The 18,607-nt window shown below is 32.3% G+C and overlaps 1 protein-coding gene across 1 annotated transcript in view; it reads left to right on the top strand.

The window, feature by feature from the left end:
- EYS (eyes shut homolog) overlaps positions 1 to 18,607 on the top strand; it is a 140,658-nt gene that overhangs the window by 106,594 nt on the left and 15,457 nt on the right. Inside the window, 1 exon segment of the mRNA XM_019738636.2 lies at positions 16,139 to 16,300. Within this exon segment, the coding sequence (XP_019594195.2) occupies positions 16,139 to 16,300 (162 nt within the window).

Here is an 18,607-nt window from a genome sequence, read left to right as displayed (position 1 = left end):
TAGCTCACACTAAAATAGCAACAGAGACATCTTTGAAGTCCCTAGAGGAACCCAAGGATGCTTCTATCTTGGGGCCTTTGTCTTGAATACTTTGATCCAAATTTCTCACTTTTGGTGTTCTTCATTCTGTTTAGATATTTTCTCAAATGTTTACCTTCTTGGTGAGTCCTTCTGTAGACAATCTGTCATGTTAAAAACTCCCTTCAGGCCCATCTCCTTGTTCTATGTTTTCTCTTGACAACTATTGTCATCCTGCTTTCCTGATGACAATAGAGTTCTTCATGTGTCATTTCTGTATTGTCTGTGATATTGTATTAGGTTAAAATGTAAGCTCCATGAAGGTAGATATCTTTGTTTCTTTGTATAGGACTAACTTTCTTCCAGAGAAAACAGCAAAATTCTAGCAAAGGCAAGCTGTGAGACGTGTAGTGGATGGGAACCTATTTGGAAGGATACTTCTATGTAGGACAAGCAGCCTCCATAAACTGTCCAACAGGAGATCTCTTTCTTAGAAATGAGGTCGTCAAAGCTAACTTGACATGGAATTTGGGGAGAGGTGCATTTTGGTAAAAGGTACAAAGAATTATGTGATGTACAAAATACATTTCAATAATGTTTTTTAAAAGTAAAAATTGTAAAAGTCAATAAAAGGGAGATTGAGTAAGCTTAGTATGTTATGAATACAGAATATTAGTTTACATATATACATAAAATGAAAAAAATCTAAAATTCACACTGCGATCTGGTACTAAAGTCTAAATTGGACAGAAATGCTGAAATTATTTCTTACTAGCCCAAGTAATACATTCTAAGCTGCCAAAGATACCTTCTGATTGTACCCTCACAGGTAAACACACCGATGTTTTCATTCCTTATGAGCGCTCAGACACACTTTATTTAGCTGTAGGGACTGGATAGGTAAGACCATAGTATGTGCCATACACACAGTCATCTCTGGACAAGAATAGTTAAGATCAGGTACAAGGAAACCCCTAGAGCACTCTAGTGTGACTGAGCCCCCTAGGGCATATTTGTCAATGTCTAGAGAAATTTTGGGGGTTGGGCTGCTACTAGCATCTTGCAAGTAGAGGCCAGGATTGGATCTCAGCATCCTACAATGTGCATGATAGCTTCCCTACCAGAGAACTATCAGATCCAAAATATACATTTTTCTGTGGCCACCTTAGAGGAATTATAGGCTGTGGAATTTCAAAACTGGTAAAACTTGTACACAGATAGAAAAAATAGACTTTATGAAAGTATAAAGAATTTCAAATCTTAAATAAGCCTGCCTCAAACTAGCAGGCCATAGCATAAGTTGCTGATTGAGAAGTGTTTCTCTGGTTTATGTGGGCCCTGTATCCATTAGGTGCATATAGTTGGTTAAGTCAAATTGCTTTTCAATTATTTTCCTTCAGTTGTTGGGAACAGAATGTGTACTTTCAATTCAGAAAAAGGAATATTTGCTACTTGGTAACAAACTCAGCTTCTCAATCTTTCCCTCTGAAATACTCACTTAAATTTGCTTCAATTTTTTTTCTCCTTATTATTTTACATTTCGATGAAAAATTTGAAGGAGTTGTAATAAGTAATAGTATGAACTTGTGTGATAAAAAGAGAGAGCTCTTTCTACATGTTTTTAAGGAGAGGAGGAGGCGAGGGCAAGATTCCAGATTTACTAAACATAAAATACCTAAATTAAAGAATCATTGAACTGCTTGAAGTAGCTTCAGCGATGTCACATGATCAGGATCCACTTCAATAATCTCCTGACCCATGGATTTTACTTAGACATACCTATGCCTCGGTTCTTCTCTGTCTTTCAGAGACGTATTTCTTCATGGTTTTCTGACTCTACTTCATTTATTGAATTATTTATCCAGCTCTTGTGAAGGTCCTTGGTAGGCAAGGTGATTCTTGCCTAAACTAGTGTTTGAAAGAGAATAACATCATCACACTAGCTTTTAGCTTTTAAGTCTTTCTCGTGTGTGTTATGTTACTTCTTGATTTCAGTTCTTCTTTTTTTTTTTTTCAATAAAAATATATTGGGACAACAATGGTTAAAAAAATTACATAGTTTTCAGGTATACAATTCTGTATCATATATATATATATATATATATATATATATATATATATATATATATATATATATATATTATATTGTGTGTTTACCACCCAGAGTCAGTTCTCCTTCCATCACCATATATTTGATCCTATTTACCCTCATCTACCACCGTCCTCCCCCCTTACCCTCTGGTAACCTCTAAATTACTGTCTGTGTCTATGAGTTTTGTTTATTTGTTTGTCTTATTCCTTTGTTGCTTTCAGTTTTTTTATCCCACACATCAGTGAAATCATACAGTCCTCGACTTTGTATAACTTATTTCACTCTTCATAATAATCTCAAGATCCATCCATGTTGTCGCAAATGGTACTATTTCATTTTTTCTTATGGCAGAGTAGTATTCTATTGTGTATATATACCACATCTTCTTTATCCAGTCATCTATAGAGGGACACTTTGGTTGTTTCCATGTCTGACCACTGTAAATAAAACTACAATGAACAATTGGAGCACGTATATTAATATCTTTATGGATAAGTGTCTTCAGATTTTTTGGGTATAGGAGGTCTGACAACTGAGTTTATGAACTTGTTGCAATGATGTTGCTAACTATTTTTGATATCAGAGGGTTTAGTCGTTATGAAATTGTACCAACTGGACAAAGGTTAAACACATTTACTATCTGGAAGTGATGAAGGGCTGCGTGAAAAAGTTAGATGACCTGAACATTTCACCAATTCATGGCTCTTGCATCACGACAATGTACCAGTTCATATGGCACTGTTTTTGCAGTAGTTTTTAGCTGGTAAACGAATAACTGTATTGGAACACACTCCCTACTCACCTGATCTGACCCACAATGACTTATTTTCTTACCCAAAGATAAAGGAAATATTGAAAGCAATACATTTTGATGACATTTAGGACATCAAAGGTAATAGGACGACAGCTCTGATGGACATTCCAGAAAAAAGTTCCAAAATTGCTTTGAAGGGTGGACTAGGAGCTGGCCTAAGTGCATAACATCCCAAAGGGATTACATCAAAGGTGACTATAGTTAAATTCAGTAATGTGGTATGCATTACTTTTTCTTGGATGAGTTTGCAAACTTAATTCTCAGACCTCTTGTGCTGAGTTATATGGTACTTCAATATATTTTAATCATTTGTAACACTGTAATATTGTAAATCAGCAAATAAAGAGAATTTTTTTCACTTCAAAGAAATTTTTCAAACAACAAAGTACAAAATCTTCCCTAGGTTTCATGTTTAAGCAATTCTCAAATGATTTAAATGCCCTACAATTGTTAGTCACAAAAAGTGGTAGAAACTTCTTTTGTGGTCAACCTCACATAGTATTATCCGGGTCCTCTTGACTTTGCCTTCCTAGGCAGCAAGCAATAATAAAGCAACAGATGTTTCCAATTTAGAGGATTAATAGAAATTACCACACTGCTTCTATTATGTCAAGAACTTTGTATACTGAAAGTATACAGGTGTCTTAGTAGTAGGTCTAGAGCAAAAATAGAAATACTCATGGCTCAGTGCTTATGTCAGTGTCGCTTCTATATGCAAGTGTCGGTGTCACTTGTATATTGTCAGTGCCATTTCTATATCCTAACTAGTTTGTAATAAGTAGTACTTCGTACTCCACATGTTTCCTATTGATTGGTTATAATAATTAGTACTACCTATATAATGGGAAGAACATTAAGAGGTGGATTTTAAACGATGAATATATTCAAAATGTTCTCTCACGCCTAATGCCGTAGGGAAACTGAAGGTGCCAATAAGTCTTCATTAATAATGAAATTAAAAGATGAATAGTAAAAAAAGCATGCCTTAAGAAGTTCTTACAATTAAAAATTTGCCTCTTACACCTACGGAGAAATTGCTGGTGAAACTAAAAATAAAAAAAAATAAAAAGTGTGGTTATTTACGTGAATCTCCGTCATATTATTTTTTGGATTGTTAAGATGGCAACTTTTCTCCCAAAATGCTCATTAACAGGAGTTAGAGCCATCATATCTATAGTAATGCTAAGGCCCGATACCTAAAAAGGGGTATCAACAGTAAATGTTAAACTGAAAGTACACTTTCATGAACAGTTTCTGAGAAACCAGAGTACAGTTGGCTGAAAAATGGCACCCCAAATATGTCATATCTTAATTCCCAGAACGTACTCATGATGTATTTTGTGGAAAAAGAGACTTTGAAGGTGTAATTAAGGCATGGACCTTGATTTGAGATTATCCTCTATCATCCAGACAAAGGATCACAAAGATCCTTATAAGAGGGCTACAGAAGGAGTCAGAGACAGAGAAAGTGATGTGATGACAGAAGCAGAGATTTGAGTGGTGATCTTTGAAGATGCACTAACCATCAATAAGCCAAAGGGTACAAGCTGAAAAAGACATGGAAGCAGATTCTCCCTTGAGAGCCTGCAAAAGCAACCAGCCCTTCTGAAATCTTGATTTTATTCCAGTCGGAGTGATTTCAGACTTTTGAACTTGAGGGGGGAAAAATGTTTTAAACTATTAAGGTTGTAGTAATTTATTACAACAGTAACAGAAAACAAATACACAGATTTCAAGAAAATTTATTTTTCACACAAAAATAAATTTGCATGCATAAAATGGTTAGAGAAACTCTAACTGAACACATAAATTTAATTATAAGAATGGTGTTTGGTCCTCTTTAAAAGATATTCAGGAAAACACAGAGAGAAGTTACTTTAGTTATTTTTTGTTTTGTTTTGTTTTTAATTAAAATTTATCGGGGTTACAATGATTAGTAAAATTACATAGGTTTCAAGTGTACAATTGTATAATACATCATCTGTATATTACATTGTGTATTCACCACCCAGAGTCAGTTCTCCTTCTATCACCATATATTTCACCCTGGTTACTTTAGTTCTTAGTGGTCATTTCTAGTTTGAATTTTAGGGTCATCTGTACTGACACAGGTGAATCCATGCAAGTCAGAAAAACAGAAAAGCAGCAAATGTTTGGTTCTGTATCTTAAAAGGAATGGACTAATCATTCATTGGTTGGAATTCCCCATTTACTTTGAAATGGTGGGCATGTTCAGGGCATCCATTTGTAACCTACTTAGGGAAGCAGCAGGCATGTTTATAAAGTGAGATCTTGTCTTTTAACATTTTGCTTTCCCATTACTCACTCAGACAGAAATAGCCCCTGCTATTGTCATATTCTGGATTTGTACGTGACTTACTAATTTATCATCTACACATGATAGGTTGAAGAACGAAATGGGGCCTTGTCAGTTATTTTGTTTTTATAATGGGCATTGAACTAGGTCTGGTTTATACATCAGGCAATGTTTAAATTCTGTTCTTCCCCAAATGGACATCTAATTTTATAAATTGTGATCTACATGATTCTGATGTTATCATTAACAATTTATAAAGTGATGGTGTCACCTAATACTCTAAGAGACCAATAAAACATGAATTAAAAATGAGATAATACGAAGTACGAACCACATATAATTTACTATGCAGCTACCATCTTGATTGTAGATATAATCACAGGTATTGTAGAGGCCCATGGGTTAACTAATTGTCATTCTTCCTCAGTAAGTTTGGTGAAATCCTTAGTCAGATGTCTTTATGAAAAATGTCTCTGTCCTTTTTTAATCTCTTAGATTTATTTGCTTACTTATTTGTGCCGTATCGGTAATTGTTCTCAGTGAAAGAATATTTATTGAAAAGATACGCTGTGTAAACTCTGTACCCTGGAACACACCGTTGAATAAGACAGACCATGATCCTATCTCATGCTTTGCAATAGTTACTCAAAGTTGAGGTTTGATAATAGCGTCCCCCTATTATATGGAGAAATTGTTTCCTCAAACTGATGGGGGGGTGAGAGAGAGAGAGAGAGAGAGAGAGAGAGAGAGAGAGAGAGAGAGAGATCCACAGATATTTAAGCATGTTTAAGTATACTTAAATATATTAAGTATATTTTCTACCTTCTTTCACTTAAATCTGTCATTGAATGGAACAGTTTAGGGACTTAGAATTACAGGCAGATGGATGGACACTATAGGAATGTTGTAGGTCCCGAAAGAATAGGAGTGACAGTTTTTATTTTTGTCATTGTTGGTTGCTGCCATTGTATTTTGAATACGATTACTATTACCAGATCAGAGGCAGTCCCTATTATACTTGCATCTGTTATGAGAGTTCGTATGTCTTTTTGCAAGCAACCTATCTCAACTTACAAAAAATTCCTCTGACAATATGCTGATGACTAGAAATTTTTACAATTAGATGCAAAGTTTAATTACATAATCGTACAAAAATGGCTTGATATCACCCAGTTAAATTTCATACAAATAAAATTAAAATTATTCATCTTTTCTGAACAGTGAATACAGATATCAAGACACATAAATTAAATTTCAGTTTTAAAAAATTAGGAGCCTCTCTTCTCTTACCTCACAGAATTCTAACTGGCCAAGACATATTTCTAATACATGTATTATATATTTTACGTAATGATTGTTAAGAGCTCAGTGGTGTCATCCAGGGTGAATGAGCTGAACTTTAAAGTGACCCTAATTGACTCATAGAAGCATATTGTCCCTTAATTTCCTCATTAAAACTCCTGATATAAAAGGTAGATATAAGAAAGACCTGAAGGAATTATAAAATTACCTAGAATCACCACGGTTGTTCATGGTGAATTTTAGTACTTTTAATATAGTCCAACTTGTTCTCTTTTATGAGAGACAAGAGTTAAAGACTTAAACTCATATCCAGCAAGGAAATAGGCTGTTTCAACTCTTGCCAAATTCTCATATTTCAGTTTTATTAATTTTTGTATTTCTATATTAATTTAGCATATCTATAATTGTTTTCTACTTAATGACTAATATAATTTATACATTATTATTTTAATATTTCTCATGCAAGAAAATCAAAGTTCCAAACTTTTTTAAAAAACTGAATTATAAATAATCTAGAAAATTTACTTTTAAAAGACTGCCTTAATATGCCTATCACAATTTGAAACAAAATAAGTAAAACCATTTAGTCTGAGGGAAACCATATGTTACTCCAGTGGTAATTCATTAGAAGGAATAACTAACAGTTACAGAGATTTATATAGAAAAATCAGAATTCATATGACATGGAAAAAATTATTTAAGAAATTGATTTATAAAGGATATTTAAGAAAAAATGCTCAACAGTCTATTTGGGAAAACAAATTTAAAATTTAAGTTTCTGGATGTGAAAACAAATCAGTGAAATAAAGATTGATTATATAAAAAAAGATACTGGAAAAATTTTAAGTTTTTTGGGGGGAAGATTCAGTTCAATACATATTTTTGCAAATGAAAAGATATTTAACAAAATATTTAATTTAAATATTTAAATGGCAAAATGCCAACTATAGATGAGTTTGAAGTAATACAACAAAATGCTACCAAAATTTGATTTACATTAAAAGAGATGAATGATTAACTATTACACTCATTTTTCAAGTCATAATGCAAGTAAAATGGATATTTAAGTCACGCTTAGCCTAGTAAGCATTCACTTTTCCTAGGATGGCAAACATCAAATATGTCTGACTATACCATGAAATACAGCATAAATTATATTTATGTATTTAATCTATTTTGACTTAACTTTTGCGGGTGGTGACAAATAGCAGTCTAGTTTCACTCTTTTGCACAATGGCTTTCCAGTTCTTCCAGCACCATTTATTAACGAGGCTTTCTTTTCTCCATTGTTTGTTTTTGGCTTCTTTGTAGAAAATTATTTGTCCATATTCATGTCAGTTTAATTCTGGGCTCTCAGTTCTCTTTCATTGGTCTATATGTGTGTTTTTCTGCCAAGTCCATGTTGTTTTGATTATTGTAGCTTTGTAGTATAATTTGAAGCCAGGATGTGTGATACCTCCAGCTTTCTTCTTTTTTCTCATGATTGTTTTGACTATCTGGGTTTTTTTGTGGTTCCATATACATTTTAGGAATACTTGTTCTATTTCTGAAAAAAGGGCCATTGAAATCTTGATAGGGATTGCATTGTCTCTATAGATGGCTTTGGGTAGTATGGATGTTTAATAATATTTAATATCCAATCTATAAGCACATGATATTTTTCCAATTATTTTTTCTTCTTTTATTTTATCAATGTTTTATCGTCAGTGTACATATCTTTCATCTCCTTGGTTAACTTAAGTCCTGCGTGTTTTCTTTTTTTTTTGATGTTATTGTAATTGAGATTTTCTTTATTTCCTAATGTAATTAATTGTGGTTTATATTAAATTGGTGTAAAAGTAATTGCAGTTTTTGCAATTATTTTTAACCTTTAAAACTTTTGCACTAACCTAATAAAAGCAGAGTTGATTTTTATATGTTGATTTTGTGCCCTGCAACTTTATAAAATTCAATTATTATTTCTAACAATTTTTTTTATTGAGTCTTTAGGATTTTCTGTATACGTGTGTGTATATATATATCAATGTTTTATATATATATATCAATGTTTTATATATATATCAATGTTTTATATATATATATATACACACACACACACACACACACACACAAACACACACATATATGATCATGTCATCTGCAAACAGAATAATTTTATTTCTTTCTTTCCAAATGGGATATCTCTTATTTCTTTTTCTTGCTTAATTGTTCTGACTAGGACTTCCAGTAGTATGTTGAATAAGAATGGTGAGAGTGTGCCCCCTTGTTTTGTTCCTGATCTCAGAGAAAAAGCTGTCAACCTTTCCACCATTCAGCATGATGTCAGCTGTGTGCTTGTCATATATGTCCTTTATTATGTTGAAGTACCTTCCTTCTATGCTAATTTATTAAGAGGTTTTACAGTTAAAGGACATTGCATTTTGTCAGATGCTTTTCATGAGTCTATTATCATGATTTTTATCTTTCATTTTATTAATGTGGTGTATCACATATACTGATTTACATATATTGGATAACCTTTATATCCCAAGGATGAATCTCATTTGATCATGATATATGATCTTTTAATATTCTGTTGAATTCAGTTCGCTAATTTTTCATTGAAAATATTTTAAATGTGTATTCATAAGGGATATTGGCCTGTAGTTTCATTTTCTTGTAGTAGCCTAGTCTGGTTTTGGTATCAGGGTAATGCTGGCCTCATTAAATAAATTTGAGGGTGTTCCCATCTTTGTATTATTATTATTTTTTGGAACAGTTTGAGAAGACTTGGTGTTTGTTCTTCTTTAAATGTTTGGTAGAATTCACCAATAAAACTATTTGGTCCTGGGAATTTCTTTGTGGGGATGTTTTTGCCTAACTCAGTCTCCTTACTCTTTAGTTTTCCATTCAGATATTTATTCATTTATTTATTTATTTATGGTTCTGTGTTGGCAGATTGAAGGCTTCTAGGAATTTATCCATCTATTCTAGGTTGTCAATTTGTTGGCGTAGCCACTTCATCGCCCATTATGATTTTTTATTTGTACAGTATAAGTTAAAATGTCTCATTTTTCATTTATAATTTATTGGCCCTCTTTTTTTCTGTGTTGGTGCAGCTAAAAGTTTGTCAGTATTGTTTATCTTTTCAAACAATCAAATCTTAGTTTTGTTAATCATTTCTATTAATTTTTATTGTCCATTTCATTTATTTCTGCTCTAATCTATTATTTATTTCCTTCTGCTAATTTTGGTCATAGTTAATTCTTCATTTTCTAGTTCTTGAGGTATAAAATCAGGTTGCTTATGTGAGATTTCTTTTCTTGATGTATGTGTTTATTCCTACAGACATACCTCTTAGAACTTCTTTTGTTGCATCCTATATATTTTATTATGTTGTGTTTATATTTTCATTTGTCTTAAAATACTTTTTCTTATTTCCCTGTGATTTATTCTTTGATTCATTGGTTGTTCATTAATTTGTTGTTTAACTCCCACATATTTGTGGATTTTTCAGCTTTCCTTCATAATTGATTTCTAGTTTTACACCATTATTGTCATAAAAGATACTTGATAGAATTCATCTTTTTTGAAATTGTTGACCTGTTGGCAACCTAGCACATGATCTATCCTAAGAAACATCCCATGTGTGCTTTGAAGTATATGTGTTCTGCTCCTGTTAAATGGAATGCCCTATGTATATCTGTTAGAATCATTTGGTTTATAATTTTGCTAAAATCTGCTGTTCTCTTATTGATTTTCTTAATGGATCTAGTCATTGTTGAGAGTGGGATATTAAAGTCCCCAACTATTATTATATTGATATTCATTTCTCCTTTTAGTTATTTTAGCATTTGCTTTATATATTTAGGTGCCCTAAATCTGGGTGCATGAGTATTTACAAATGATATGTCTTCTTGATTGATTGACCTTTTTATCATTATATAATGACTATCTTTTCCTTTTTTTTTTTTTTATCATTTTTTGCTTAAAGACTATTTTTTCTGATATTAGTATCGCTACCCATGCTTTCTTTTGGTAACCAATTGCTTGATATTTTTTTCCATCCCTTCACTCTCAGTCTATGTGTGCTCTTAAAGTTAAATTGAGTCTTTTATAGGCAGCAAATCACTGAATATATTTTTTTAAAAATGTGTGTATGTATTCCATCACTGAATTTTGAAAAATCATTAAATTTATTTAAAATAGTTACAAGATATTTTACAAATAAATATTTTTGTAAGACTTTATTAGTACTAACTCAAAAAGAATGAGTGAAAAGAAATGGCCATGCAAGGAGGGGGTGTTAGAAAACAATAAAATTTCACATTTATAAGATTTTATACTTCAGATTTTTAGTGAAATGTATTTTTGTTCAGTCAATTAACACTTGCACCAATTCTACTTCTATTTAAGATAAAGATGAAACAAAAATAAATTAAAAGATGATGGGATTTGAAACCCATGTTATAGGATTATCCTAGCCCTGTAAAAACTGAGGTATATGAATTTTAAAAAAGAAAAAGAAAAAACCTCATAACTGTTACCTTCTTATCTGAAATATGAAACAGAGTATACTATGACTTACTCTAGCAAGACTATTGAAAATTTAAATGAAATGAATGAATAAGATAATGCTTTTGAACTTGTCTAAACAATGGTAAAATTTATGGATATGATAAAAGGGTATCTCTCTCACATACACACAAACACATGGGGAGGTAAGGGGAGATAGAGAGGGAGGTGAGGTATCCCTTATTCCTATTTTAATCTTTGTTATATAAAGGTAAGATATTCCTATATATTCTTATACAGTTTATAAAAACTGGCAAGTGCTTAAAATTAATATAAATAGAAATCATTAGGGAACAGATATGGCAATGATGAATATGTCATGATTTTGGGATACAGTTTTTTCGAGAGAAAGTTTGAGATTCTTAAAACAGCACCAGAAGAAGAGTATCTAAAATAAATCATTATCTTGCCTAAGAAATGAGGATGTTAAAATAAGAAATCAACAGCTAGAGTTGTTTTTAAATTTCTTTATACTATCAATCAAAATTGGTTTCCCTTTATAAAAAAGAGAAGCCTTAAGGAAAGTATCATCAAATGCATTTGGCATATAATATGTTAAATCAGGGTAATAAATTTGTTATGAATATGTATTTTGTGTCAATCAAAACGAGTCACACAATTTTCGTATTGCAAAATTTGCTCCAGTCTGATGTAACATATACTGACATATGATATAAGAAATAGATTGCTTTTCTTTTTATGGACAATTTTCTAGATTATCTTCCTTCTTTTTACTGTCATTGTGCAACTAGTTCATCATTGTCTTAATTTCACTGTTTGCTACCAAAATTATGCTCCACAAGCTTATAAAAGTTCAAAGTCAGTTCAAGTTTAGTTTTCTAATATGTGCCAGTTAATTAGTTCACTGTCAACAATAAGATAGATGTTCACTTCCAAATGCATCTCTGTATAACCCCACACTCTGGCACCCTACTCCCTTCTAATAGAAATAGCACAAATGCTGAGTTGTTTCCTGTTTTGAATTTTTATATATAAACTGGGCAGTGAAGTACAAGATAGATTAAAACTGCTATTGTCATTGTATATTGTACTCAATAATTTATAAACAACTATTGTTTATTTCAATAAATGTAATATTAATAATTTTCTTCAGAAATATGAGCTGTATATTTTATAAGAGTCAATTTAAATGCAGTTGGTAAATATTCCAAAGTTGAAACAATTCTCAGTACTGAGTTTAGTTGCACATCTAAATGGAGGATCTTTTGATAAGATCTTTGTGTTAAATAGGTTATGCTGTAGTAATTATCCCCCATAAACACACATGGACACACACACACACACACACACACACACACACACATTTCAGAGGCCTAGAAGAACGGAAGATTTCTCTCTTCCATCAAATGCTAACTGCAGCTCTGTTCCTCATCCTGCTTCATTTCAGAATTAATACTTTGAATATATAATATATCTAGGGCAACCAACCATACCAGTTTGCCTAGGACTAAGTACCTTCACTGGACACAGGAATTTCTATACTAAAAAAATAAAGCGTCGGGCGAACAATTGAGTAGGTCAACTTAAAATCCACTCTAGCACAATAAGCCAACACATTTTATATATATATAAAGACAGTCATATTTCTATTTCATGGATAAAAGTTGAAAATTATGAAAGTTGAAGTTGATATCCAGACCTCCACAAATTTTTGAACAAATATCTGTTACTTAATCCATGAATTATATGGGAAGTAGAATTAAAAATAATCATTAATTCCAAGTTTTAGTTTGGAGAGATTAAAAAATCAAATAGCTAAGTGAGTATTACCACATATATGTATGTGTGTGTATATATATATATCTGTATTTAATCCCTGTGGGTCCAAATAAAATTGATGGATAAAGATTAATATCACAATGTCACCTGAGGTCATTGTGGAACTTTGGGTAACTTAATGACAGAGAGGGCCATTTACTGTACTGGAAATTCTCGTCTCTGTAAAATAGAGGCCACTTTAGAATAATTGAATTTCACAAAAACACCTGTCTGGCCATACAGCTGATTCTTAATCATTAAATTTTCTTTCTATTTAAGTTTGTGAAAACTAAGCAAATAGTGTTTTAATAGGCAATGAGTAGTGTATATTAGTCAGCATTCTGCCTGCATTCAGAATTACTTTTCCTTCATTAGCAGCATTTTTGAAATTCATACTCAGAAAGAATTTGATTTATTGAAAACTATCTTACTTGAATAAAGTAGCACAATTCAGAGAAAATTTTTATGAATTCATGGTCAATTTAGTAAATAATTTCCCACAAAAAAAATCGTTATATGATTGTCAGTGGTTTAATATCCTTCACCATATGACAGTTATCTCTTAGGAATATTGCCTGGAAAAGTGGTTCTCCCAATAAATGAGAATGAATCCACCAAAATAAAACTAATCAATAAGATCTATGCTATGTTTTCTTTATTTCTGTTTTCTCTGGGTGCTAGAAAACTAAGAGCTATTTAGAGATGAAGTTTTAGTTTATTTGTTTGAAAGAGTCTACTCTTCCATCTCACTATCTTCCTTTACTCATGTTCTGTTAACCTGCTTTAAAAGTTATATTATACATCAATTTCCTTACTGTTGCTGTCGTATGTATGAATTCTCACATGGACACACAAGTCTTGAATGACAGGTCAGATTCAGAAATAGACCTGCATTGGAATACTTCCTTACCTCTACACGTGGTCTAATGAAATAAATTGCTCCTAACACTCAGGTTATTAAGTCAGATGACAGTTCATTGGTGTTGCAATAATTTATAAATGGTAATAAATGCTCCTATTTCCCATTTTAAATAATTCCCTGTAAATCCAAACTTTGTCTAACATCAGGATACTTTCACAGTGTCCTCATTCAGGATAGATGTATCTAATAACAGATAAATTGTTCTGATTTTCTTGAAACCTATTGTGAGGGACTTTTTTTCTTAATGCATAAAAAGCCAGAGCCCTATTTTGTCATAATATTAAAACTAGCAAGATGAGCACCTTAGCAACACTGATCAGGGATCTGCGATATCCCTGTCATTTTGCCTGGAATCTGTCATCATTAGCTGACAACTACTCCTTACTGATACACGTCTCTGAAAATTATTACAGTAGATGTGGTCTTATTTTTCAGTGGATTCCTCACTCCTGAGTATGAGAGACAGAAATGAGGGTGGCATGTCTTTGGTGCAGCTGCCTCTGATTTTTTTTTTTAGTTTAAAGCACATACACACACACACACACACACACACACACACACTCTCTCTCACTCACACACTCACACACCACCACCACCACCACCCCTCTCCCGCCAAACAAAAAACCCTAAGAGATGGCTTAGTTTAAGCTGAGGCTTTTCAGATTTTTGTTTGTTTTGTTTCAAGTGATCAGATTACTCTGCAGGATTCTATCAATACAAATATATGCTACTTTGTTAAATGCATTTGTACAGATATAAGTTCACATTTATTAAACCTTTATATTGTTTTTTATCTGAATGAAAATCATAAACCCAGTGAGACACAGTGTTCACTGACAGAGAAGATTGGTTGATGCCATTTGAAGAGTCAAAATTCTATATCTTAGTATAAAAGTTATGAGTTAAAACTTTTGGTGAACTTAAGACTTAGAAATGTATTTCAGAATTGTATTCTCTTGGTAGCCATTCAGTATAATTAAATGATAATTTTTCATATTACTTCTCTTTATTGTTGATTCCAGTTAGTTACATGGTGTCGTGCGGGGCAGCCTGCAGGGTCTCTGCTCCCGCTCCCCACATAAGAACGCAGGATATGGTGAGGCCAAAAAGGAACACCCACGGAGCCTTAGGTAGGGGAGTCATACCACTATGGTCTCACTGGAGGCTGGATTCACACGATGTGTGACCTGCTGTACACTTTGCTGCCAGCCGACCGACTCTCCTCGACTCTCCTCCACTCCCCAATGTAGCCGTGGCAGTTACATTAGTGGCCAATGGCTCAATGGTTACAGCTGATGACCAACTAGCTACAGCTGATGGCTATCTACTACCTGAGCCAGCACCTTTCCACATGAGACCGAGAGCCTGGAAACTGCTCTCTGGGGCTCTGTCCCTACACATGGTAATTAATAAATTAATATAGAGACTTATATTTTAAGAGTCATATTTTGTCTAACCATTGTATTGTGAATCCAGGTGAAAGGTCATTATGACTTGAGACAATTATAACAAAGCCTATTTATTGTGGTAATTACATTAAAGGAAATGTCAGATGTTAGTGATTCCATATGCCCCATGATTCAGCTGTGCTTCCCTCTGCCAAATTTGTTGGGAATTTGCTCATTGGAAACTGGGAGAAGTAGAAATAATTGTAGGGTATACTCTAAACAGAAGCCCTACTCTGTTGCTAGGGTTTAAATTTATTTTATTGGTCTATGTCATCCTAACACCTCAATAAAGGATCATGTATTAAAACTTAATGATGGCTTCAGTGTGACCTGAAATTGTTGAAATTTAATTAATTTCATTGTGGATATAACCAATTATGAATTCTGCCTTTGAAGATACTAGAGATTACATAGATATATCATTTTATAGGACATATGCTCTGATTATATTAAAATATTTAATTGTTCTTTAGAAATTTTTAAATTTTAACAAATTCAAACAGGACCTCAACATTTCATGGTGTTAATCCTATCAGGTCATACATGTTCTAAATAATGTCTGTTACTTTGTACCATAGCTACTTTCAATTAAAAATTAATTATAGCCCAATAAACAGAAGATTGAGGACCACAGTTGTAGATTAAGGAGTGAGTCAAAGCCAAAAAAATATATATTACATAGGAGTTTTTAACATGAACATGATGAAAGATGGTACAGAAAGAAAAATGAAAAGAATAGAAGGAATATGCAAAGTGTGGGATAAAAGATGTATCCTATATACTTTTTTTCACTGGTAATTTTAAAAATTATCTGTATATTTAATAAGCCAAACTATATAATGCAATATATTTCAGTAAAATATTTATTATTTTCACTACTTCATTTTCCTAGTATGTATGCACTCCAGGGTGCAAAAGAAATCCATGTTGGTTTATGAAGAATGTTTGTGTAATTCACCTGTATCCCTGCTACTGTGGAACCATCAGCCATGATGTTTGCCAAGTTGAAGTTCCCCATCCTCCTCAACTTAAATATGTGTGGCAATTGGGATTTATCTATATCTATGTAACTATTATCTGTCTAATATATCTATCTAGATAGATATATTTTACTGTTAATTTGTCTGAATAACTTCAACCTTTACTAGGTAAGTATTCAGTTTCTAATCACACAAAATATTTTATATCTCAAACGCAAAATGAAAAAAATGAATTTTATATTCTTATTCTCTGACTTGTTCTTTGAACAGACATCTGCTTATCACCTACTACATTTCAGGAATTCTGCTTGGTTCAAGATATATAATTGTGAAGAAAACTAGAGTTATCCCCTACTTTCATAGATTTGACTATTTTTTGCAGGGGAATTATTGGGAAAATAATCACAGTGATAAATGTATAATTGTAAATTGAACTAAAATGCTCCTACAGAAAGAAATATCCTCCCATGAATGTGTATAATCATTTTAGAAAAGAAGAAGAAGAAGAAGGAGAAGAAGGAGAAGAAGGAAGTGAGAAAGAAATTATGGGAAATTGGGAAAGTAAGTTGGGAGGTCAAATAAGGTTTTCATGATAAAAAGACCCTTGAACAGAGATATGGAGAATGATGCCAGAGTAGAGGAGTTGGAGAAGTTTAGAAAACAGATTGAAGGAATTATACTTTTAAAAACATTATGTTTCAAAAGGTACAAAATTTCAGTTATACAAGATAAATAAGTTTTGGAAATCTACTGTACAACATAGGGCCTATGATTAACAATACTACATTGTATATTATTTAGAAATATGCTAAAAGAGTAGATCATATGTTAAATGCTCTTACCACAATAGGAAAAATATAAAATCAAACAAAATAAAGAACAAATAAACAAAGGGGATGGGAAGAAATTTTTGGAGGTGATAGGTAAGTTTATGAGGTTGATTGTAATTATCATTCATGGGCATATATTTATTTCCAAACACATCAAGTTATATATATTCAATGTCTACAACTTTTTGTATGTCTATAATGCCCCCAGTAAAGTGTGTTAAAAGAAACAGAAAATAAAAACAAAATTAGAAGAGAGGAATCCTTTGAAGGCCTTGCTAGAAATCTTAGAACAAGAGTAAAAATAAGACTTGGGTGAGAGGGCCATGCCAAAACTAAAATGTTGGGTCAAATAGTTAGATTTTTGTTGTAAAAAGAATAGGAAATCATTGTAGAGTTTGACTCATTTTTCAAAAGGATGAAGTGGAGAAATAGATTGGAGAAAGTGAAAATGGTAATGTTCACGATAGGCATATTTTGAGGTGATAGAAACTTAAATAAGTGGAAGTTCTTGTTTTATGAATTGTATAGACAAGCAAGGGATAGCGGTGTCAATAGGAATCCTAGTTTTCTGGCTTTAAAACTTGAAATGAAATAATTCCAACATATATTTCCTTAAAAATATTTTATTTGTTTTATACAGAAGCAGTTCCTATTTTAAAATCTATTTTGATGGCCATAATTATCTGTTCTTTGATTACACTTTGAATACTCTTTGGTGTGGCTCATGTAAATTGATCCATATTCTTAAAACTGTATGGTACTCCAATTAATTCTTTTAAGGACTACTTCCTCTGTCAATGATATTTTGGCATTGTGGTTTATCACTAATCACCAAAATAGTAGAATTGATTTGTCTTTTCTCAACTAATGGCTTATTTTATTCAACTGACATCAGCTGCACTTATAACTCTACCATTACATTAAAACAGTTTGGAAGTAAACTAACAATTAGTCTTTCAAACAGAAGACATGATAATTTATTTTGTTATGCTCATAAAATGGTATTCTGGAGAATTAACAGCCCCTAATGACAGAAATAGTTATCAGTTCATTAAGCAAATCACACTCAAGACCAAATGTGGTAGAAGAGAGCAATGGTTTGTTGATTATATTGTTAGTGATAAAAGGAACTTCAGAGATGGTGTTATAAATGCTTATTATTTTACAAATGCTGCAAACTAAACAAACAAGAACAACAACAATGGTGGTTAGAGAAGTTACCTGACATATCTGGTCTCAGGACTACTTCAGGGCTGTGTTAGTGCAATTATTTTAAATATTGGCCACATATTATAATCATCTGATGAGCTATTAAATTATGTTTATTACTCGACTTCCACTACAGAGAAGTCGAACTGAAATTGTGGTGCGGTGGACACAGGAGATCTTTAAAGGCGCCCTAAATGCTTTTAGTGTGCAGATTGAGAAGCATAATCTATGGTTACCAGCCAAATCAGTTGATGGACTTCAGTGCTAGCATAAAATATATGCTTGATTCCTTTTTGTTTCAAAGTAGGAATAATGCATGTATATGCATTTACTTAATTTTAA

This window comes from Rhinolophus sinicus, linkage group LG05 (genome assembly GCF_036562045.2).
Source record: "Rhinolophus sinicus isolate RSC01 linkage group LG05, ASM3656204v1, whole genome shotgun sequence".
Taxonomy (NCBI): Eukaryota; Metazoa; Chordata; class Mammalia; order Chiroptera; family Rhinolophidae; genus Rhinolophus; species Rhinolophus sinicus.
Note: the sequence above shows the minus strand (reverse complement) of the source record. Positions and strands in the feature narration are given on the sequence as shown.